Source organism: Akebia trifoliata, chromosome 10, assembly GCF_017979445.1.
Source record: "Akebia trifoliata isolate Shusen 1 chromosome 10, ASM1797944v1, whole genome shotgun sequence".
Classification (NCBI taxonomy): domain Eukaryota; kingdom Viridiplantae; phylum Streptophyta; class Magnoliopsida; order Ranunculales; family Lardizabalaceae; genus Akebia; species Akebia trifoliata.
Window position 1 is genome coordinate 1,075,397 of NC_141384.1, and position 25,495 is coordinate 1,100,891.

Genomic DNA, 25,495 nt, shown 5'->3' on the forward strand with positions numbered 1-25,495 from the left:
TATCTAAAGATGTTACAGCTTCTTTATAAGTCTTAGGATCTGATTCTAAAACATAGGTATAAAAATCTGGACCAAAATTATAATGTGGATCCTTTCTTGGTCTCTTACTTTTCCTAAGTTCTAGTTCTCCATTTTCTTGTCTTTTTCCTAACACTTGTTCAGAATGAGTTTCATTTTTTAAATCAGAAACATTATCTTTATGTTGAAGATTTTCAAAAAATTGTGCTTCTACAGATTCGATAATAACATTATCATCTAAGTTTAAAAATCGATAAGCTTTACTATTTTGAGCATATCCTATGAAAGCACACTTATATGTTCTAAAACCTAATTTTTTAATCTTATCATCTGGTTTTCTAACATAGGCTAAACAACCCCATACTCTCAAATATTTTAAATTCGGTTTTCTATTTTTCCAAAGTTCATATGGTGTTTTGTTTACTTTATAATACGGTACTCTATTTAAAATATGACATGCAGAATACAAAGCTTCACCCCATAAATTCATAGGCAAATCAGAATTTATTAGCATAGAATTTATCATTTCTATTAATGTCCTATTTTTACGTTCCGCTACACCGTTTTGTTGAGGTGTTCTAGGGGCAGAAGTTTCATGTATAATTCCAAAATTTTCACAATAAACAGTAAAATCGTTATCAAAATATTCCCTCCTCTATCACTTCTTAAAATTTTTATTTTCTTTTCTACTTGATTTTCTACTTCTGCTTTATATAATTTAAAAGCTTCAAAAGCATCATTTTTATTTCTTAACAAATATATATAACAGTATCTACTAAAATCATCAATAAAAGTGATAAAATATCTTTTACCACCTCTAGTTAGTATCCCATTTAATTCACATAAATCTGAATGGATTAATTCTAAGATAGTAGAAGTTCTCTCTACACTACGATGTGATTTCTTTACTATTTTAGACTGTATACATATATGGCATTTATCATTATTTTCTTTATTAAACTTAGGTACTAAATTTAAATTCATCATATTTTTTATAGCTTGAGAATTTAAATGTCCTAATCTAGCATGCCACAAATCAAAAGATTCAACAATATAAGCAAAAGAACTTTCATTTATTACATTCAACTTAATCATATTGTTTACAACATACCCTTTACCAATAAAAATATCATCTTTGGTCAAGATCAGTTTTCCAGAATGAAGGACTAACTTAAACCCATTTTTGTCTAACATACAAGCAGAAATTAAATTCTTCCTAATTTCTGGAGCATGTAGAACATCCTTCAACAAGAGAGTCTTTCCAGAAGTGAGTTTGAGTTCCACAGTACCGGATCCCGCAATCTTGATGGTAGAAGAATTTCCCATGTAAAGTTGTCCTTCATCTTGAACTTTGTATGATTTGAAAGCAGATCTATCAAATGACACATGCCGTGTTGCACCTGAGTCGATCCACCAATGTCCTTTTGTTTCAATCATGTTTACTTCGGACACAACGGCAACCACTACATCTCCTACCATGTTAGATTCGGTCTTCGATTTTTTACCTTGACGTTTTCTACAATCTCTTGCAAAATGTCCCTTTTTCCCACACACATAGCAGTCACCTTCATTCTTTTTAAACTGACCATGACCATTTTTCCTGATAAATTTCTTGAATGGTTTTCTATTGGTAAAAGGCTTGTTGTATTTTTTCTTTTCTTGAATTACAGACTCAACTATATGAGCCTTAATTGATTCAGAGCGATCATCCTTTTTATCTCTGATCTTATTTTCTTCTTCTATTTTTAAACCTTTGAAAATCTCATCTAGAGTTTGCAAATTTTTATTATGAGACAGGGTTTTTCTATAGTCTTTCCAACTGGGTGGTAATTTAGAGATTATTGCACCCACTTGGAAACTTTCGGGAAGTTTAATATTTTCTTCCTCCATCTCAGTAACAATAAATTGCAACTCTTGAACTTGTTCAAGAATAGGTTTATTTTCTGCTATTTTAAAATCGAAGTATTTAGAAACTAAAAAAGTTTTTGTACCCGCATCTTCGGTTAAATACTTCTTCTCTAGTGAATCCCATAATTCTTTAGCAGTTGTGTACTTGCAAAACGAGTTGAACAATCTGTCAGTCATTGCATTGAGTACATGATCTCGACAATCCAGATCATCATCTTGCCATTTTCGTTGAGCGTCGATTTGTTCAGAAGTTGCATCCGTTGAAATAGTTGGACATGCTGTTGTAAGCACATAAGCGACCTTAAATTGACGGAGCATAAAGAACACCTTCTGTTGCCATCGTTTGAAATTTGACCCATCAAAACGATCAAGTTTTACAAGGTCTTGATTCATAAACTTGATGCTTTGTGCCATTAGAGCAATCTTCTGTTGTCTATAAATTGTTAGAAAAATAGAACTTGAACTTAAATTGTATTGCTCTGAGGCACGTAGTAATCTACGTTGTCTTATAGACAACAGACGCCCCCACTCCGATTAAACACGAAGATGCAGATGGGTTGCTGGCGAACTTGTCTTCAGGATACAACAGAGCCCAGTTTAAACAACTGTATATTTCCTCAAAATTTGCACTATTTTGAGAAAATCTGTCACTCAGAATCTCGGATACACGAATGCCTCTTTTTGTAGAAATTTTATTATTTTTTTTAAATTAGTTATTGTTTAACAGAATTAATCTCCATAAATATATATCAATTTAAAAATCACACCCATTCGTAAATGATTTTTGAATCTCAATAGGTATGAAACCCATTGGAACCACTAGGCACCTATTCGGATCAAGGAATCCGTTAAGCACCCTTAAGCCCCTTCGACACCTTTCGGTTCGGCCTTGGTGCCTATCCAAAATTGGACGGCCCTATTAAATATTTAATTTTTCTCTCTCTCTCTCTTTCTTTCTTTCTTATTTTATATCTATATATATATATATATATATATATATATATATATATATATATAAAATAAAATAAAAAAGAATTATTAAATTTTCATATAGCTTGAAGCCATTAGGAGCTCTCAAGGAGAGAGTCTTTGGAATGAAGAAAGAGTTGAGAATAGGTTCTTATATATAGGTTTAAAAATCCCTCCAAAACATTTTAAAAAGCAATGTGGGATTTATAAAAATTTGAAAAAAGGAGCCAAAAGAACTTTTACAAATTCCAATCCATGTGAAAAGTTATCAACCAATAGAAATGCTCTTTTTAAAAATTACTTACTTTTCTTTTAACAAAAAGTAAACCAACCATAAAGTAACTTTCAAAATATCATTTTTAAAATGAACCAAATTAATTTTATTTGAATCAATTTTAAATAAATATTAATCATCATTTATTAACATTTATTTTAACAAGAGATCATCCTCACAAAAAATCAGCTCATTCCAAAACTTCTAATCCATGTTTGGCTAACTTTAGGACTGCTGGACCGCTCCCATTATTAATATGTAATACATCTTATTAAATAAGAAATCTTGTAATAGTTCAATTGTTGAAGTGTCGGAATGGATAATTTTGAGACAATGTTTCTCGCTTTTCCTTCTCATGTTCTCATCAAAGAATACAATATCTATGAAACCATAGACTCCATACAAAATCACCCCATCATAGACACCACATGGGTTGGAAAAAGAAGACAAGCCAAGTTCATGTGCAAAAACTTGAAAGGTCCCTACCTCATGTCTTATTCCTTTTTTTTTTCTTCTATTTTGGCAATATATGTTGGACATAAGATAAAGGTATAAATGCCTATAATTACACCCAAGAAAAGTGTGGGTCTTTCTATCTTTCTACCACATAAAAATCTAATGGAACATGTCACACCCTCCCTAAAGGTTAGTAATTACAACCACTATCACAAAATTCTTCTATCTTTGTCTTCAAAATTTTGGAAAAATTCACTGAATAGGGGACCAACCGATAAATCAGTGGATCTGTTTATTTACAATAAATTTTTTATCCTTCAACCTCAACATTTTATTTTCTTCAATCTTCAAATCCCAAGAACAAGATAAGGTTTCTATGGAGGTTGAAGATGAGGGTATTTGGGAAGAAACCCAAAAATATCAGTTGTTTCTAGATTTATCTGAATCAATCAAAAGCATCCCCAAAAAAAAAAATACCAAATCCGAACTTGCTTGCTATGATTAATAAAACCAAGGTTTAAAATCTCGTCTCCATGCATTGTATCCGACTAGAGTGAAAAATCAAGACTATCTAAAATGAGACAATCCGATCGAAACAATCAATATCTCAGTATTAATATTTCCGTTCCAATCTCAGCCAGGCGATTTTCTAAGAGCTATATAAAACTTCTAACTCAATTATTATCATATTTTTAGACTACATAAAGACTAAGACACATTCCCCTTGGACAAAAATTTATTTCCTTAGTTAAAAGTCATTGAATTATGAAACATAAAAGAACCAACCAACACTTAAATCTTGAAGAATAAAAGTTGAAAATAAAAGTACAGGAAGAAGAAAGCATCCTTGCTTTCCTAAGACAAACAATTGCATTGCAACAAATGCGTACGATTAAGCCACACATACATCAAACAAGGAGAGAAAAGAAAAACATCAATTGCGTTGACATCAATCCTTTTATGCCGAACTCATCCATCCTCCCATATCATCAATCTAAAGACCTGTAATCACAAACACCATATAACATCTAATAAGCAAACATCTAACCCAAAAAAAAAACAAATATTTATGTTGTTAGAAGAGGTGACAAAAGTTTCTAACTTAACCTCCAACTGTGGGCAAATATATGTAACTTTGTAGAAAAATTTGATAAAAGTTCCAAATTGAATTAATGTATGTGTGTGTGTGTGTGCGAGAGAGAGAGAGAGAGAGAGACGGTGTATCTTAATTCAACCATATATATGAAAATAATCAAACCAAGATTGGAACCCAAAGTTTAAGTATTAGGGTTTGAGAAACTGTACACTTAACTAAGATCTAAAGACTGCAGGTATAGCCAGGAGGAGGTGTCTTCCCACAAGTGAGAAGAAGTTGAAGAGCAAGTGGAACATAAACTTTAAGATTGAGAAATTTGAGCTTAAGAGTGGTGCACAAACAAACTGCAGCTTCAGTCTCAACAAGACCTTGAAGAACTGGACAACACTCATTCACAACTGGGTCTCCAACACCAATATGCACCAGCCCACCTAGAAGATCAACACAAGCTCCAAGCTTAAGAGTGTCAATTGGGCATGTCTCCTTTGCCGGAGGAGATGGACAAGGTTTTGCTTTAGGTGGTTTTACGATCGCTGGAGGTAGTGTCACTGGAGGGAGTGTCACCGGAGGTAGTGTTACAGGTGGTTTTACAACAGGAGGGAGGGTTACCGGAGGGAGTGTCACTGGAGGGAGTGTCACGGGTGGTTTTACGACCGGAGGGAGTGTTACCGGAGGGAGTGTCACGGGTGGTTTTACGACAGGAGGGAGTGTTACCGGAGGGAGTGTCACGGGTGGTTTTATGACAGGAGGGAGTGTTACCGGAGGGAGTGTGACGGGTGGTTTTACGACAGGAGGGAGTGTTACGGGTGGTTTTACGACAGGAGGGAGTGTCACCGGAGGTAGTGTTACGGGTGGTTTGACAATGGGAGGTAGTGTCACGGGTGGCTTAACGACAGGAGGGAGTGTTATGGGTGGCTTAACGACGGGTGGCTTGATGACGGGTGGGGGAGTGATGGGAGTCTTGGGCTTGGGATGGGGCTTGGGACAGTAGTTACATGAAAGGATGGGAGTGGCTGAGGAGATGAAGAGTATGGAAATGAGAAGTAGAGCTGAGAGCTTGGAGGAGTCCATAGGTGTTGAGTGAGGCTTATCTTTGTATAATTGCTTTGGTGAATGAATGGAGAATGTGATTTGTGAGGGAAGAGGAGTTGATGAGAGTACACATTTATAGAAAGAGTGAGGAAACATGTCACGTGAACATGGTAAGGCTTAGAAGGCAGCTGCCAAATCTTGCTAGTTGGCAAATTGTTACTAATACATCAACCCAATATTACTTCCATTACCCTTTTATTCTTTTCGGTGTGTGTGTGAGAGAGAGTGAGGGGGGAAGGTCTTGATACGGGCGATTTGTAACCATGTGAAGTGTGGAAACCAACACGCGCATTGCGGTAAGTGCAACTTCACTCGTCCGTTAATTAAACACAAAAAGCTTGATGTCCCTCTTTCTACACAAACAAGCTGCACTTGATTTGTGAATATTTTTCATGGGTGATTTTTAGTCATTGGTTTAATCCCTTTTTTTTTTAATTTTAAATAATTGGATCCAATGTCTATATATCACAAAGTAATCTAAATTATTTTTTCATTATGCATTCACGACCAAGAAATAGTTGAGATATTCAAGTGATTGAAAACACAAATAAGAGTATCGCGAAGGCATTTTCAAGGGGACAATTTGAAGATTTTTGTGTTAATGGGATGCAAATTAATTCATTACGTAGGGACATGTATTTTATGTGAGTCGCTTGCATCAAACTTGATCGTCTGTCAAGTAGGGTGCACATGTTCCATAAGTAATGGCATTGTTTAATTTTATTCTTACTACTAAAAATAATAATTTAGGAGTGCTTTATTAATTCACTAATGCTGAGGTGACACAGGGTTTTTACTGCAAGTCTCACAATTTTGACGTGGGATGTGCACATAATCATAGATGTGTTTCCTTGTGATACGAGTAAAAATCATCTACGGTTATGTATGCATCTCCACGTCAGAATTGTGAGAATCACAGTAAATCCTGTGTCACCCCAGCACGACTCTTAATAAATTCTATGTGGTAATAATATTGTATAGTTTTTGTTTTTTTGTTTTTTTGTTTTTTTTTTATTATTTTAAAATAACTAGAGTTTTCGAGCCAATGTCTTTAGACAGAGGTAATGGAAAATTTTATTAAAATATAATTATATTACTTCTTTTTTTATGACAGGATTCCAGATCCTTAGGCCCAATTAGCAGGGATGAGATAACTAACCTCTTAGAGCACCATATATCGCCTAAATCCCCCGGGCACATGCAATACCCTACAAACCATATATACCAGGTCAATAGAGATAAATCCTTGTGGGTGGCCAATGAGGGGGCTTGAACTCAAAACCTCTCCTTTTTTGGAGGGATGCCTTGGCCATTGCATCCGATGTTGTTGGTTTAATTATATTATTTTGTATATATTATTCATTATTCCATAATATAGAAACTGAAGTTTGTAAAGTATATAATAATTTTTTAAATATCATTAGTAAAAATAAAAATAAAAGGCTGTGCACCCATTTAATTTCACTGTGGGTCTCTCCATTAATATATTGGAGTGCCCACATGTCCCTTCTGTTTCATGTACTTTGTGTGAGACTCATTCCTATGATTCCATTGTTCTTAAAATGCATCCTGAGTTAATAAGTGTAGTTGGCCCACCAGTTCATGTTGTTGAATCTCTTGGATGTGCCGTACCCTAAAATTGACCCCAACCGTTGGATGCTATTCTTCTTCTCATGATGAAATCAAAAAGCTTATGGACCATCTTGATTCCACGTTTGCATGATTTCAGATTACGATGATCCATCCCAAGGTGACGTTTCATTTAGATTACTGATCAAAAGGTCAACTCTGATTGGCACTTTTAGCTAAGCTAAGAATTGTTATGCACATCCATAAGGTTTAAAATCTCAAAATGCTATCGATCAAAATATTCTGAAACATTTGAAATATTTTGAGACATTTTGAGAAATTTCTAAAATAATGTTTCATTCTAAAAATCATATATGTTCTTCCCTTTTCCAATAATACTCCTCAAACTTTATTATATTTTCTTTTTTACCTCCTCACCCTAAAAAGGATGCAATTTATTAATATGAATGATTAGTGTATAACTTGTTACAGATAAATTAAAAAAAAGGAAGAAATTAAGTGCACAAATAATAACATGAAAATAATCATACAATAGGTATCCTTTTTGGTAAAAAAAATAAATACTAAAATGGATATTTTCCATTTTTGATAAATACTGTAAAAAAATGTATGTAGACCAATAATTTTGGCAAAATACTCAAAAACCCTTGTAAATATTCATGAATTATTCCCAATCTTTAATTTTATATTTTTAAAAAGAAATACTATTATATCATAGTTATTGTTGTATGGGTAATAGAATTATAAAGGAGGAATGATTGGGAGTGTAGAATGTGAGGGAGGGTTGTGTCTAGGGGAAGATTACAGCTAGGCCAGCATGTGAGATGAGGGCCAGACACTGTGTTTGTGTGTATGTGTCACGCTGTTCCATATGATTGGTAACTATTGTGAATGGGTTGGATAGCTTGGAATTTTGTGGATTCAGTGGTTCTCAATTGCTCACTTTGATGTGATTTTGCTTTTTGGGATCGTCCTCTTTGCCTATCTACTCGAACTTGGTTGCAAGAGATCACTACATGTTTACTAGGGACCAGCTTCTCCAAAGAACTCTTAGGAGATGTTGAGGGGCTGTCAATGGGCTGGCTTTTGGCTTGACGTGGTGTGGTCCAGGTTTGCATGGTGTTATTTGGCTCGTTTAGATCTCGGGTGGGTCGGGCTTGGTAGCTAGGCCATAATCACGTAAATATTGTATTTCTTGATTGTTCTAGTGTAGTTTTCACTATATACATTGCTAGATCTAGGGATCATGCATTAATTAAGGAATCGAAAGCCATATTCTTTCACAAAAATATAAGTTTTACATCGACATAATTGGGGTGGTAACAAGTTGCGAGAAGGGAATCAAGTTGTGGTTGCATTGGGAGGAGAGATTGTTCGAAATCGTTGTGATGAACATTTGAGAAACCTCCTATATTTTCAAACTAATGACATGCCCTCTTGATCTCAGTATTTTCTAATAAGTTAATGACAATTGATCAAAATGTCATTATCTTCAACTAGTTGTATTCAACATAACATATTTTAACCTTATCTTCAACCTTTAGATTTTATCTATTTCAAGCCTCAAGAACAAGATATGATTTTTAGAGAAATAGAAGATGACGGAATTTTAGGTAGAAAAAATAACAAGTTTTCTAGAAGGGGTTAAGGCAATGTTGAAAAATGATGGATTGATACTCCGAGGGGTTGGCTCAATGGCATTAATTCGGGGGGGGGGGGGGTGCACCTGCGAAGGTGTACCCTAGCCTCACTCACCTGGTGCATGTGATGTGTGGGGGTTGCATGTACCCCGGGACTAGTCCTTAGATAAGACTATGATTTATGGACTGAGCAACGTAGAGATATGGGGCCGTCCATTGCTTAATGGGATACCAAGTTATCAAAAAGAATGATGGATTGAAAAATGAGATTTAATATATTAAAAGTAATTTATCATTTAATATTGAAGAGGTTAGAAAATTTTGGGAAGAAAAATGCAATGGTTTTTTATGCTTTTGGATGAAGATAAGTGACAATGTCAACAATTTGAAAACATGGGGTATCTAAAATAGAGTCGTGATAATCTGACTACCCCACATGGCAAACTCAATCGACTACCTCCTGACGTGACAAGTTCAAAAACCGTAGATCTGCACTCCTCAGGAAACACAATTCCCTCTAGATACACTTTTTTATGGGGAAGTGAAGAGCCGCGTATCCCAAAGAGCACACATCTACAGTTCCCGAACTTGTCACGTTAGGGTAGTCAATTGAATTTGCCACGTGGGATAGTCAGATTATCATGATTCATCTAAAGGTGGAGGAGTATGTCCAAGTAGCCCAAGGTCACTAGCATAAATCCCCTTGATTTGTAAGGGATGTACATTCGGGTCCACCTCAAGCAGGGGCGTATTTACAGTGGGGACACTTGCCCCCACAACTATTTTCAAAGTCTATGGATTAGTGAGATATTGCGACAGATTTTAGCGATGGATAAAAAAATCTGTCACTATTGCCCTCACAAATATGTTTTTTCACTTTTAGAAACCCCCACGTAGGAAAAATCTTGGCTCCGCCCCTAACCCCAACTGAATTAGAAATTTAGGGTTCAATTTAGGTTTTACATCAGAATGTAAAATCAAAACCGAATCTGAATTTTTCCAGTTTTGTATAGACTTAGTTCAGTTCGGTTTCGAGTTTGGTTCTTTGATTGGAAACTTTTATTACTATAAAATAATTTATTTGTTGCCTACTGTATGCATTATAAAGATAGAAACAACACATTTTTTATTTTTTTTGGTTGATAACTATTTATTACTTTAAAATAGTTATTTATTGTCAATTGTATAATAAATTATAAAATTGATAATGATTTTATGACTCAAAATTTTTCACTCGACTGATGTGGCAATGTCACGGCCCTATTCTTTCGAAGCGGGGTCGTGCGGCGCAAGGGGGTCAAATCCACTTGCAAGCCTGTAAAATGATCGTACACCACACACACGTAGCTAGCAAACAAGTAAACGAGGCAACACGAGATAAAGCCCGAAGGCAACTTTGTTGATATAATATTGATTACACGGTGTAACGCGTTACAAAAGCAAATAGATGCGTTACAAGCAATTGATGATCCTATGACACGCGGGACTTCCACGGAGCTGGGCTTCAAGGGCTTCAACAACGTGGGTGTAGGCCGGGGATTGGGATAGCACTGACACCCTTCCTACAAAGTGTATGCTAAGTCTTTACTAGATTTCCAGAAGGAAACATCAAAAGTAGAGGCCGGTCATACTCCCTTATTACGAAAATGCCACTAAGCTAACAAGTGTGCCCTGGCACGGGGCTGACACGTACCCTAAGCTAACAGATATGCCCTGGTACGGGGGCTGACATGGCTTCATAACGAGCCTTACATACTGTTACATGAGTGCTCCCGGGTAGCTCCGGGGCGAGCTTACACCTAACTCTAGGTGACAGATGATTTGGCCGTTACAGTCTCCCCCACTTATTCTGCAGACGTCCTCGTCGCATTGACCTGACAAACTCTTTAATCGGCTGCTTGAAAGGTTGTAGGTTCTCTGCACTCTCCTGTGTAGCTTCAAATTCTGGCATGTCCTGTGTGACGAAGTACTCCACGTGCTGCTGCTGCTGTTGCTGGATGGAACTGCTGCTGAAATGACGTCTTCGAGAACTTTGTCGACAACACGCTCTTACTGAAAGGCTGAATGAGAAGTGGTACGTGTTGGAATGCTGCGCGCGGGATCTCCTAGATCTGCTTGGTACGGCTTGAGACTTCTTGCATGGATGACAGAGTAGATGCTGTGTAACCTGTACGGTAACCAGAGTTTAGCAAACCTGTACGTCCTTGGACTGTGTCTCCTGTAGCCTGAAACAATAGTGTGAGAAGTTAAACACTGTTGGCCTGATATAAGTTCAAAAGTACTCTTGTTGGAGGAAGAGTTCTTCTGAGTGGTGGAATTGAACAAATTCGCCCAATTCGGATGATCGGCATTGGCAAGATGCCTAAAATACTCCAACGCAGAACTGAATCTCTCCGTTGGCCAAGCTGATTGATGATGTACACTGCTCGGAAAATCAAGCTGGAATCTAAGTAGTCTGCATGGTCCGTTCCATAACTTCCCTGTGACTCTTGAATCTCTGACGCTGACAACACTCTGAGGTACATCACAATTCTTGCTGACACTCCGACTAAGTGGCTGAGGGGCTTCTTCTGCAACTTGAATCTTACAGTAACCTGATCTCTGACCTAACTCTGAAAAACACTTGGCTGTCCCAAGCTTATCAAACAAGTCGGCACTCTGCTGGATAGGATACTTGTTCTTGATGGTGATCTTCTTCACTGCTCGATAATCGATACAACGTCTTGAAGACCCATACTGCTGTTTGCTCAACTTAGCTAGTCTTGGATGATTCATCCTGTAAGGCCTCTCTATAAGAGGTGTGGCAACAGGTAGCAATTCATTCTGATGATCATTCGACCTACGTGGCTGTAGTGTCTTCGGAAGCAAATTCGCTATCGCGTCATCATCTTCTGCTAAAACCTGTGTGGCTTGTGTGGGAGTTGAACTATGGTCCTTTTCTTCGGCTTCAACTCTCAAGGAAGCAAGGTACGGTTGCTTACCTTTCTTCAACCCTTTCTTCACCTGAATGGCTGAAATCAAATTTCCCTCTTCCTTGCCTGTGGAGACGGGAACAAAGCTTGGACAATCACCTAGCATGCCCAAGGTGTTGGCGAATGGCATCGGTACAACCCTGTTCTGTCGCATGAAGTCCATCCCAATGACAACTCTGAACTCATCGAGCGGAACTGCGAGTAAATCAAGCTTACCCTTCCATGTACCTATCTTGACGGACACTGACTTGGCCAAACCTTGGATAGGAGTGGCTTGGGAGTTTACAGCTTTCATACGGCTTGAACCCTTATCGAGCCGGATATTGAGACGCTTCGCCTCTGCAGGGGTAATAAAGCTGTGAGTAGCTCCTGTATCAACCATTGCCTGGGTGGTCTTCCCACCAACTTCGATATCGACATACATTAGACCCTTCCGTTTCCGGCTATTCTGAGTCTCAGATGTCTATTTCATTGCATTCAAAAGATGCAAGGCTCCCATGTGAGGAGAATCTTCATAATCTCGCCCACTCGTACTCTCGTGACTAGGGTTACTCTGGGAAGCTAATAGTGCAGTCAGTTTGGCTCGCTGTGGGCACTTGACTGTCTTGTGAGGCCCACCACACAAAACACATCCATGCTTGTGACGACGCTTGACTGGCGAGGTACTTCTGCTCTGTGAAGGCGAGGAGTTCCGTGATGATCCCGGACTGGAACTCTTTCTATGCCTTCCATTCTTGTCATTCGAAGACTTCTTTGTGTACTCAAGTTGCTGGTAGTAACCCTTCGATTGAGGATATACATACTGTTGGCTCCCTCCCGCGGGAGTATAATCAGTCAACCGCTCGGCTGCTGCAATTGCAGACGCGAGATCTTCCACACGTTGCCGTTGGAGTTCTGTCTGAACCCAAGGCTTGAGTCCTTCTTGGAATGAGAACAGCTTGTCTTTCTCTGACATATCACGGATATCAAGCATCAGGGCGGAAAACTGCTTGACGTACTCGTGAACTGTACCTGTGTGTTGGAGTTGCCTCAACTTTCTGCGGGCAATGAACTCCACGTTCTCTGGTAAGAACTGGTGTTTCAATTCTTTCTTGAGGTTCTCCCATGTATCGATGGAACATTGGCCACTTTCCATCTCGGTGTACTTTGTCCGCCACCATAGCTTGGCGTCACCTGCAAGATACATAGAAGCAGTTGTTATTTTTACCTCTTCGGAATCCGGACGAGCTGCACGGAAGTACTACTCCATGTCGAACAGGAAATTCTCGAGCTCTTTCGCATCGCGAACACCATTGAAGGTACGTGGCTCGGGTACTCGCAAACGCGAGGGAGAAGCTTCACTATTGGTAGGCCGTTCGTTACCGACGGCGCGAACTAGGAGACCTACTTTTGTAGTGAGCTCTGTAACCTGTTCCTGTAAGACGGCTAGACTGTCTCGGGTATCTTCCTCGAGGGCTGTCACTCTAGCTCTGAATGTCTCGGTTCCTTCCTCCAGCGTGCTCTGGCGATCATCTAAATGCGCAATACCATCAACAATACCGGATAGCATACCTATCCTTTCCTCCAATACCTCGATGCGTTCCTTGTTTGTACGTGGTGGTGGTGTGTTTGGAGCGGGTTGGTCCGCGGTACTAGTAGTTCCTCTTACCATCGTTCGCGTGAACCTGAATGGAATCTCGGGGAATAGCTAGGGGGAATACCAACTGTGCTCAAACAACTGCTGCTCTGATACCAACTGTCACGGCCCTATTCTTTCGAAGCGGGGTCGTGCGGCGCAAGGGGGTCAAATCCACTTGCAAGCCTGTAAAATGATCGTACACCACACACACGTAGCTAGCAAACAAGTAAACGAGGCAACACGAGATAAAGCCCGAAGGCAACTTTGTTGATATAATATTGATTACACGGTGTAACGCGTTACAAAAGCAAATAGATGCGTTACAAGCAATTGATGATCTTATGACACGCGGGACTTCCACGGAGCTGGGCTTCAAGGGCTTCAACAACGTGGGTGTAGGCCGGGGATTGGGATAGCACTGACACCCTTCCTACAAAGTGTATGCTAAGTCTTTACTAGATATCCAGAAGGAAACATCAAAAGTAGAGGCCGGTCATACTCCCTTATTACGAAAATGCCACTAAGCTAACAAGTGTGCCCTGGCACGGGGCTGACACGTACCCTAAGCTAACAGATATGCCCTGGTACGGGGGCTGACATGGCTTCATAACGAGCCTTACATACTGTTACATGAGTGCTCCCGGGTAGCTCCGGGGCGAGCTTACACCTAACTCTAGGTGACAGATGATTTGGCCGTTACACAAGGGCATAGAACCGTACATCATTTTTCTTGTGTATACCAAAGAAAAAGATCTATGATTCTGTGCCCTTGCCACGTCAATCATGTACAGATCGAATGAAAATTCTCGAGTCAAATTATCACGACCCTAATAAAAATTGAAAGAAAAGTAATGAAAGCATCATTCCTTTTCAAAAGAATTTGGTTGGATTTAATTCTTATTTCGATTTGATTTTTGGTCCAGTCTGGATTTTACTCTCAAGATTGAAATCAAACCGAACCAATTCAATTCGGGTAGGAAATGGGTTTAATCCGATTTTGATCTACATTTTCGATTTGATTTGATTTTTATCCTATATTTTTTTTTTCTAATCAAAAACACTATACTTACTAACAAATCTCACTAAGTATTGTTGAGCTCAAATGAATTACCAAGTTAATAATTCAATACTACAGCCCTCTAGATTTCATAGAAAAACTCAATAAATAATATATTTTTTGAGTTTAATCCAAGGTTTTGAAAGTTGAAACTTGACAAGTATTGAACTATCAACTTTAAAATTAAAATTTAATGTGAAAAATAATTTTTAAAATTTTTTAACTTTTCTTCATAGAATTTTTTCCTCTACACCCCTATCGATCATGGCTTTGGATAGCTCAAATATCCTTAGTGAAATTTGAAATCTTATTAAGATAGTAAGGCTAGGATCACTCTTTTTACACCACTATAATTTATTAAAAAATCTATGAAACGTGTCACTTAAAAAGATCTTGAATAGTTGGCTAACTAACTTCTAGAGGTACGTGATCAAGATTCGCATCTGTCTCTCTCTCTCTCTCTCCCTCCAAGTCTGGACATCTTCGAAGTTCGAACAGCAATAGAAAATTACAACTCCTTTCCAGTCTCCTCTATAATCTCCACTAAAGTTAGCGTAATTCTGCTAAAAACACCTCAAAAACCCTAATTTCGATCGAAATTTCGAGTTTTCAATCGAGAGAGAGAGAGATATGGCGATCTTATATGCTCTGGTTGCGAGGGGCTCTGTAGTTTTAGCAGAAATCAGTGCGACATCGACAAACGCAAGTGCAATCGCTCGGCAGATTCTGGAGATGATTTCTGGAAACCATGACACTCATGTCTCCTACACTCAAGATCGATACATCTTCCATGTGAAGAACACCGATGGACTCACCGTTCTCTGCATGGCAGATGACGCCGCAACAAGTCAGTTTTTTTTTTTCCTCCCAATTTTATGTTTCAACATTGAAAATCACAAAACTAATCTTAGTTGATTGACTGTGTAAGGTTAATCTGCATTGTTTTGCAAAATAGTAGATCAGATGAAGTATTAGGGAAATTTTAGGAAATTTTTACTTGAAATTGTGAGAAATAAAGGTCCAAACTTGGTTCAATCGAATTAAACTTTGGTGGAGAATTTAATTATAATCTAAGAAGAAAAGATGCATCCTACGCATGGTTTCAAATCTCGGTTTGTCCTTATTTATTCTTATATATTTATACGAGAATAAATTTAGTTTTTTTATTTATAATTAAAGTAGATTAGAAGATGTTTTATTATAAAATCATATATATTTTTTAGATAATAAATGTTTAAATTCTATAATAAAAAAAATCATTAAAATATACAAAATCCCAATTGACTTGAATGAGTTTAATGGACTCGGTCGAGATATTCAAAATATAGTTTCTAGTCAACTCGTTTATCTTGCGGGATTCTGCAAATGTGAGATGCCACGTCCATCTGTCTAGTTCATGGACGATATTGAGATAACTTGGACAAGTTATCTCGGTCTTAGACGAGATTTTTAACTATGTTCCTCACCCTTGTTAAAGGGGTAAAAAATATTTTACAACATAGAGAGCCATGTTGATAGACTCGACGTTTCTTGTATATAAGTGACTTAAAAATCAATGAAAGCTGCACCATTAAATGCAAATCTGCAATTAATTGGTCCAATTATTCCAAGGGTCAAAAATTTGATCATCGAGTCTCCATTGTGAATTTTCAAACTGAATAGTGATATCTATGAGTATTTTATGATAGAGAAATGTAATGTCTTTTGATATCTTGACTAGCTGAAAGAGAGATATTTTGAAAAAAAATTCAATTTGTGGAAATTTCACAACTTGATTGAGATGGACACTTGAGAAGGTTTTATTTTTGTTAATAGTTGTTACAAGATAATAATTGTAAGGAGCCTTTTGAATGAAGAATTGTCTTTTAGGATTTCAACTCCTTTGGTGATTTACATAGGAATTGGCGTGGCATTCGCAAAATTTGGTGTGGCATTAGCAGCTCGCAATATGGAATCCTTTTAGGTCTGGTTGGCTTGCAAGAGACATCCACATATGTCCATTCTAAAGCGTGCAACCTTGATAATAGTGGTCATATATGAAGTCTATTGTCCCTGCTAGATCAATCCAAATAATTGCAACAAAAAAAAAACCCTGTTCTTGATGTTCTCACAATCAATGCTTGAAATGTTTAACATTCTAAGTACTTTAAGAATAGGACTTTCTTTCAATCAAGATTTGATTTGAACTATCTGCACCAACTATAAACCTTATTTGTTGGTTGGAGGATAGCCCGAGATTTTGAAGAGTTATTCATTTCTTTAAGTGCAAGTTCAAGGGCATAAAAGAGCAAGAGGAAGACAAAAAAATAACGTGGGCTGAGGTATTGAAGGCTGTTATGAACTCACTAGCAATGATATAAGAAATGGTTTTGGACATAATTGAATGGAGGAACGAGATTCATTTCGCCAACAAATCTTTGGGATAAAGCTTTGATGATGTTAATAATGATTTATTTCTTTAAAATTTGGGATCCATTGTCCTTGTTTACCTTCTTTGCATATCCGATGAGCCAAAATTTTTGGCATGGTAGTCTTGAAACTTATTTAGGATCTCTTCCATGTTAATTACTTAAGGAAGTAGAACATAAATTGAGGCTTAATTTTCTTCTTCTTGGCTCTTGAAGGTGCATTATAGGTCTCACCATTGCTTCGAGATGATAACATGTGAATTGCATCTTTATATCTTTCTGTAATTTATTGCAGGAAGAATCCCTTTTGCATTTCTTGAAGATATTCACGGAAGATTTGTGAAGACTTATGGTCATATCTATTTATACTGCTCTTGCGTATGCCATGAATGATGAATTTTCAAGAGTCCTAAGCCAACAAATGGACTATTATTCAAACCCTAATTCAGATAGGTTCAATCGAATGAAAGGTGAATTGAGTCAAGTAAGTTTTGAATGCTTATGGTGGTTCATACATTCACGCGTCTATTTTATCCATTTTAATTGAATTATCTGTTTATGTCTGAAATGTTCATTTAAATATGTGATGGTTGTTATTTGATAGGTGTGTGATATTATGATAGTAAATATCGATAAAGTTTTAGAGAGGGGAGATCGATTGGAGTTGTTGGTCGATAAAACTGTGAGCATGCAAGCAAATGCATTTCTCTTTAGAAAGCAAGTTCGCCATATCAAGAACACCTTATGGTGGAGAAATGTAAAGTTGTCGTAAGTGCTCTGAACCCAAACCACTTGGGTCCTTTTCTTTTAAGACCGCGAAGGTGATCATAAGAAGATATTCCCCCCCAACAAATTTCTCTTAATGATTCTCACCCTATAACGAGTTCAATATGATCTATTGGATTCTCGAAAAAGAATATGAGGAAAGGATCACTCTGCCTTCACACTTATGCTTATAAAAAATTAAAAAAATAAATACTATTTATATACTATATGTTTACTCTTGAATGTCTTTTTCATCTCGCAGGGTTGCTTTGATATTCCTCCTTTTGATCATAATTTGTGTTGTGCTCGCATTTGTTTGCGATGGACCGACACTGCCCTCCTGCAGGTGATTTCTATATTACACGTTGAGTAATATTTGATCGGTTTGGGGTGGATAAGCGATCCATCCATTTTTAAGGTTTTTTATTTGTATTTTTATTTTTATTGTTTGTTACTTCAAATCCTACTTTTTGGGCTTGAAATGATTTTGTTTATCGAGACATGCATTTTTTTCCTTCTGGCCAGGCTAATGAGTAAAAGGTGATAACTTGTTGCATTGGTAATAATTGAATCTTGAAAATATATCCATATCAAACCTTTTGGACGAAAAAGGAAAAGAAATATATTTTAATAATTAATAAAAACAAAAAAACAAAAAAACAAAATAAAATTGGAAACTCTTTAAAGATAATATCTAGCCCTACATAAATATGATCTTCTAACATTGTTGAATCATTTCAGTTACAAGGAACTGGATGGGAGAAATGCTTCATGTCTGATTACGAAGAAGAGATGGCATTGACAAACAACCATCAACTAAATTCTTACAAGAATCAAATTCCACAACCAACATATAGGAAGAAGAGTGAAGGGAATATCATACCAAGGCAGGAGGATCCGTAATGAAAATTTTCCTTGGAGTCTTTTGAACCCATTGTAATTCGCTCAAGTTTTAATACCATGTACCATATGTTGAATGTTGTATTATCCACCTCTGCTCCCGAGTATCACATGCTCACGTATCAACAACATCGGGATACACAATAAAGAGATTTTGTGATTATGTGTATCCCGAGGTAAATAATCTATAGTTCTGTGATGGGGGGGTGTAGGAGTGGGTGTGTCAGAGAGAGGCGTCAGAAAATGATTACTCATTAAAAAAATAATATTGAAATTGGTAATTAGTTTGGTGTACTACTACAAATATAATTATATAAACATTTGGAAGACCTAATATCCTAGGCATCCACGTATTTCTTTACTTTCTTCTATTTAGGTCTCCCACTCTTCACTTTAATTTCATGCCATGGTTGGAAAATAAGTTTTATTTAACAAAACCTTGCAAAGTGCCTTCTTAGGCTCTGTTACAGATTTCCATTTGTGCATCTAAACCCATATATATATATATATATATATATATAACCTAATTCAATTAACTTTTCTCTTGCAGAATGTGGGGTTCAAAATAATCTGCAGGGCTAGACATCGAATCCTCTGTTTTTGTTTTATTTGTCAAAGGCGATTGTGATGTTTTTTCTGTCTCAAATGAAGTATTTGCTTACGATAGAAAACTAGAAAACCCATCCCAATTCCCACGTAACAGTCAAAAAGTTGGGAAAAAACAAGTTTGGTGATTTAAGAATACCCCTCCACATTTTGATGAATATTTGGGATACCCTGCTTTTTAGTTAAATTGCTGACATACCGCTTGACATAGGCCTACTCCTACAGACTTATAAAATGACTTAAATACCCTCATCTTCTACCTCAGTCAAAACCCTTCATTTTCTCCCCCCAAAATCTGTCATTTTTCATTCTCTAGAGTAAATTATTTTGAAATTTCTCTTCCTCACAGAATCCGGGATTCATGGCTTCCCCAATTTATAGAACCACCCTTGTTGGTTACAAAACTAATGCTTGACTTGCGTACACTGGAGAGTCTATGAGCACGGTGATAAAAAAAGCACTCAACTATATTTCCCCTCTCCCCCCCCCCCACTCGATAAAAAGGCTCTTATCTTCTGCTTCACCAATAATTATACATTTGTAATGCATGTTTGGAGTTAGAATCTTAAGGTTGATGCTAGGTTTTGGGAGGAAAATGAAGGATTTTTTCCTTAAAGAGGTTGGAGATGAGGGCATTTAGGTCATTTTAGTGGGGGGGGGGGGGGGGGGGGCGGGAGGGGATGTCTAAATCGGAAATGGATCCTCTGTAGCACACGGTTCCTGTAGCACAATTTCAACGGATGAGAGAGAGGTATTCAAGAATTTTTTTTTACATCTTAGCCTCTTGTGATCATAACTTGGATTTGATCTTTAAAATTTTTTTTTATTTATTATTCAGATCCATGTTATTCAAAATGAACGACTATTATACTCATAATATTTTAAGTGTCGGATCTAATTGTATCACTGATGTGGCCCTCTCTCATCCATTGATACTGTGCCATAGGAACCGTGTGCTTCAAAGGATCCACTTCCTGTCTAAATCATCCAAAGATGCAATAAAATAGGGTTGAACCACACATAAGTGTTTAATCAAAATTTTAGTATGATTTGGGCGTACCCCTCCAAATTTTGGTGAATATTTGAGAAACCCCTCCATTTCCAACGCCAGAAGACTAATAAAAAATGACTTAAATGCCCTAATTTTCAACCCCTGGGAAAAAACTCCCAAAATCCTTGATCTTCAACCTTTAGGATAATTATTTCCAATTTATTTAACTTCATCTTAAATGCAATTACTTCAATTAGAATACCCTCTATTTTTTTCTTATGGAAAAATGCATGTTTTTATACTTACCTAAAAATCTTATATTGTTCTTTTAAGGTTAAAAGACTTACTCTAGAAATTAAGAGCTGTACTACACTGACTTTTTTCTACATTGCCTTGAGCTTTGAAGGGTGAAGGAGATGAAGTCTTATAGTTAAAGGCGATTTCAAGAATTTTACTCTAGAAATTAAGGGATGTGTTACACAATCATCGGTTTTCCTCGAATATACAAAATAGTGCCGAGGGAAGGTAGTGTTATTTTCAAAGTCAGTTTAATATTTTTTAGAAATTAAAGATAAGGGTAATTAAGGTCATTTTCTTAGTCTTAGAGAAGACCAAGGTCAAATATATGTTATCAATTTGAAATCATTATCATCGATCAACTGAAAACAAATATTGACAAGAAATAATATTCTTGACCAATTGACTTTTAGTAATAGCTAGACCAAATAGTCATGTGGTTAGTTGCCCTTATGTATTTAAAGATGGAAAATGCTGAAGTAACATTGAAATTGACATCATTTGGGACATCGATGACATGGATGTGTCTATAGAACGATAGATGCTTTTCATCGAGATACGAGTGAGAAGTATCTATGGTTTTGTGCACACCAATGTCCCAAACGATGTCAATTTCAATGTTACGCCAGCACGACTCTTAAATGATTTGTAGAAAAAAAAATTTGTATTCATTTTGATATTTATTTAAATTTATAAAAAGAATTAATGCATGATTTGGATTTTGCAATATTACCTTTTTAGCCTTCTTGTAACTCTCAACTTTTTTATTTATAAAAAATTATGAAAGATGTAATAATTATATTTTACATTTAATATTTATTTCAAGATGAAAATAAATCTATAAAAATTGAGAACAGAAGCATCAAATTATATCTAATCAGATCTAATTAAATCTTATCCTAATTAGATTTTAACTTAATCTTTATCACAATCTATAGAGGATCTAGTATATCAAGAGTATCAAGATACATCTTATTAGTTATTAGAATACTTCATATCTACCACTCTAATAAATTCAATCAAATGAGTATCCTTTTGAAGAAAGAAAAAAATCAATTTACTTTTATGAAATAAAAAAAATGATATAAAAGTAAATTCAATTTAACGCCCATAAAAAATATACTATTTTTTAATAAAATGAAAGATTTTTTCCTTAAAGAGGTTGAAGATGAGGGCATTTAGGCCATTTTAGTGGTAGGGGGTGTCTAAATCAGAAGTGGATCCTCTCTAGCACACGTAGCACAATTTCAATGGAAGAGAGAGAGAGTTATTCAAGAAATTTTTGTACATCTTAGTCTCTTGTGATCATGACTTAGATTTGATCTTTAAAAAAAAATAAAAAATTATTTAGATCCATGCCTTTAAAAATGAACGACTACTGAACTCTTAATATTTTAAGTGTCGGATCTAATTGTATCACTGATGTGGCTCTCTCTCATCTGTTGATACTGTGCTACAGGAACTGTGTGCTATAAAGGATCTATTTCCTGTCTAAATCATCCAGAGATGCAATAAAATAAGGTTGAACCACATAAGTGTTTTATCAAGATTTTAGTATGATTTGGGTGTACCCCTCCAAGTTTTGGTGAATATTTGAGAAACCCCTCTATTTCGAGAGCTAGAAGACTAATAAAAATTAACTTAAATGCCCTAATTTTCAACCCGTAAAAACTCTCAAAATTCCATGATCTTCAACCTTTAGGCTAATTATTTCCAATTTATTTAACTTTATCTTAAATGCAATTACTTCAATTAGAATACCCTCTATTTTTTCTTATCGAAAAATGCATTTTTTCCTACTTCCCTAAAAATCTTATGTTGTTCTTTTAAGGTTAAAAGACGACTTCAACAATTTTACTCTAGAAATTAAGAGATGTGTTACATCATTGGTTTTCCTCGAATATCCAACATAGTGCCGAAGGTAGTGTTATTTTCGAAGTCAGTTTAATATTTTTTAGAAATTAAAGATAAGGGTAATTAAGGTCATTTTCTTAGTCTTAGAGAAGACCAAGGTCAAATATATGTAATCAAATTTGAAATCATTATCATTGACGAACTGAAAACAAATGTTGACAAGAAATAATATTCTTGACCAATTGACTTTTAATCGTAGTGGGCCAAATAGTCATATGATTAGTTGTCCTCGTATATTTAAAAATGGAAAGTGCTGAAGTAACATTGAAATTAATATCATTGGGACATCGATGACATGGATTTGTCTATAGAACCATAGATGCTTTTCATCGAGATACAAGTGAGAAGTATTTATGATTCTGTGCACACCAATGCACCAAATGATGTCAATTTCAATGTTATTCCAGCACAACTCTTAAAGATTTATAGAAAAAAATATATTTGTATCCATTTTGATATTTATTTAAATTTATAAAAAAAGAATTAATGCATGATTTGCATTTGTGATATTACCTTTTTAGCCTTCTTGTAACTCTCAATTTTTTTATTTATAAAAAATTATGAAATATGTAATAATTATATTTTACATTTAATATTTATTTATTATTTCAAGGTGAAAATAAATCTATAAAAATGGAGAATAGAAGAATCAAATTATATCTAATAAGATCTTATCTTAATTAGATTCTAACTCAATCTTTATCACAATCTATAGAAAATCTAGTACATCAAGATACACCTTATTAGTTATTCGAATACTTCATATCTATCACTCTACTGCCAAATATCTATATTTGATTTTTATTCTTAAAAGTACCACGTGGCACACCTGGGTCCATTATGTCGTCGTATGTAACCAAACATGGTACATCGACCGTCCATGTTTGATTCCAGTATCACATTTTCTCTCTCTTACGTTTCTAGATACATCACACGTGTATCTTTGACATTCATATGCGTCGCTTAGGGAATAAAGTATATTAAGCCACAAAAAAAAAAAAAGGCAATACACGTGCATATAACCAATCATATTGTGCCATGTCATATCATGCATCAGACCTCATTTTTATATCGCATATTCTAGAATCAGAATCAAGCAAATATATCAGGGTAAGACTAGTACGTACTACATACTATAATATATCATAAATAAATAAAGGACAAATTTCTTAATACAATCTTATATAGTGCTTTCTGGTCAAATGCCATCTAATTTTATTGGAAAATGTTGAAGTAACATTAAAATTGACATCGATCCTCACATTGCTGATGCGGATGTATGTACGGAACCATAGATGCTTTCATCGAGATCCGAGTGAAAATCAACTATGACTATGTGTACATCAACGATGTGAGAATAATGTCAATTTTAATGTTAATGTATATGGTGACTCGATAATCTAGTTAGTTATTTTTCCTTTTTTCTTTCTTGATTAGTTGGGTTTCGTGGATTCATGAGAAAAATGTGATTGCGAGCATGTAAACACAAAATCCATCAATTGGATTTATCATTATCTTGACACATAGCTCAAGAATTGATCCTAACTATTGAATTTTGTGTTTGCATGATTATGATTATGTATTTTTTTCATGAGTCATCTTTCAGAATGACCTCAAGATTGAACCTCATATCCCACATCTTGACATGAAAGTTGATAGGAACCATAGACTTTCACATTAGGGTGTGCGATGTGAGGTCCAACCTTGAGGTCATTTCAACATTATTCTATTTATATATGTATACTGGAGTTGGCCGATGCCTATTAGCACACCAAGGGCATTCTTTTTAGGGTTAAGGGGCATAAAAAGGAAAAATAATGAAAATAAAGTTTGATGGATATTATTAAAAAACGAGGGATGAGAGAAAAGACAATAAAATTAGATGAGTATTAAGAGTTATTCTCGAAAAATGGTAGAAGAAAAAAGTCAATAAAGTTAGGAAGATATTATTAGAAAGGAGAGAAGGAATAAACAATAAATATTATATAAATAGGATGGACAACCGTCTTGTTTTAATATATAAATATTATTTGGCACACTCATCTAGGGTAAAAGTTACGTTATTTTTTCTATGTTATTACCAAGCATATTTAGACGATCATGTTAGATGATGAGAAAAAAACAGTTGTAGGGTTTTTGAAATGGAGAGCTCTAGGTCTCTTTAGGTTCAATTATTCTCTTCTCTAGTAGTAGAAGGTGCCCTTTATAGAAAGAAAACTTTCCTAACATGAAAAAGTGCAATTAATCCTGGGTGTTATTGTCGATTGCCTTATTTGTAACTATCCACTAATGTGGCCTCACCTCATAATTCTCTAACGCGATATCTCCTCCATCAATTTATTAATGTTACCACACGGCATCATGGATACGATAGTGTTGATCTCTGGGTCTTAAGATACATAGTAGGTAATACCTTTGGATCTATATACTTTACAATCCTAGTACTTAAGATTGCACGTCCTATTGAAAGACTCGTTGGTGATACCAATCTCATAGACCTCAAAAACTTAACCTAGTTTAAGCACCCACCACATTTTCTAAGACGATGGCATATTGGACCCTAAATAAAATCTCGGTTTCTATTGATTTTGGTTCCAACTATGAGATCCTTGGAACTAGAACTGACTTGAAAAATACCTGATACCCATTGGCACTATGCGAAAACTGGAAAATTCTATAGGAAAATTTGATAGGTCAAGGCCCATTTTAGAAATCGAAATTTGACGGTTTAGAGCTGTCAAATATCTCCTATCCTCCATTAATTTGATAGTTTCACCCCATTGGAAGAAAAAATTCAACAAGGAAAAATTTGACACCATGGTCAGTCAAATTTTACGAAATTCGACGGCCTTGAGCTGTCGAATATGAGCTTTTTTCATGTTGTGTGGGTACCCACTAATATGGATTATGTTTTAATGGAAAAC

General features: G+C 35.9%; 1 protein-coding gene and 1 pseudogene across 2 annotated transcripts; one reads left to right on the forward strand and one right to left on the reverse strand.

The window, feature by feature from the left end:
• Positions 1 to 4,398: 4,398 nt before the first annotated feature.
• Positions 4,399 to 5,904, reverse strand: LOC147392604 (uncharacterized). The gene is made up of 2 exons (XM_086456701.1): positions 4,938 to 5,904; positions 4,399 to 4,627 (listed from the first exon to the last, which is right to left on the reverse strand). Exon 1 carries the CDS (start codon positions 5,790 to 5,792, stop codon positions 4,944 to 4,946), a length of 849 nt encoding a protein of 282 aa, XP_086312827.1. The 5' UTR covers positions 5,793 to 5,904; the 3' UTR covers positions 4,399 to 4,627; positions 4,938 to 4,943.
• Positions 5,905 to 14,999: 9,095 nt separating this feature from the next.
• Positions 15,000 to 18,979, forward strand: LOC147392605 (vesicle-associated membrane protein 711-like; annotated as a pseudogene). The gene is made up of 5 exons (XR_015182233.1): positions 15,000 to 15,537; positions 17,394 to 17,582; positions 17,703 to 17,866; positions 18,126 to 18,281; positions 18,605 to 18,979. The product of XR_015182233.1 is annotated as a vesicle-associated membrane protein 711-like (transcript).
• Positions 18,980 to 25,495: the final 6,516 nt, after the last annotated feature.

What these genes read in the sequence shown, in the direction of transcription:
- LOC147392604 (XM_086456701.1), bottom strand. Translation starts at nt 5,792, where the DNA reads ATGGACTCCTCCAAGCTCTCAGCTCTACTTCTCATTTCCATACTCTTC.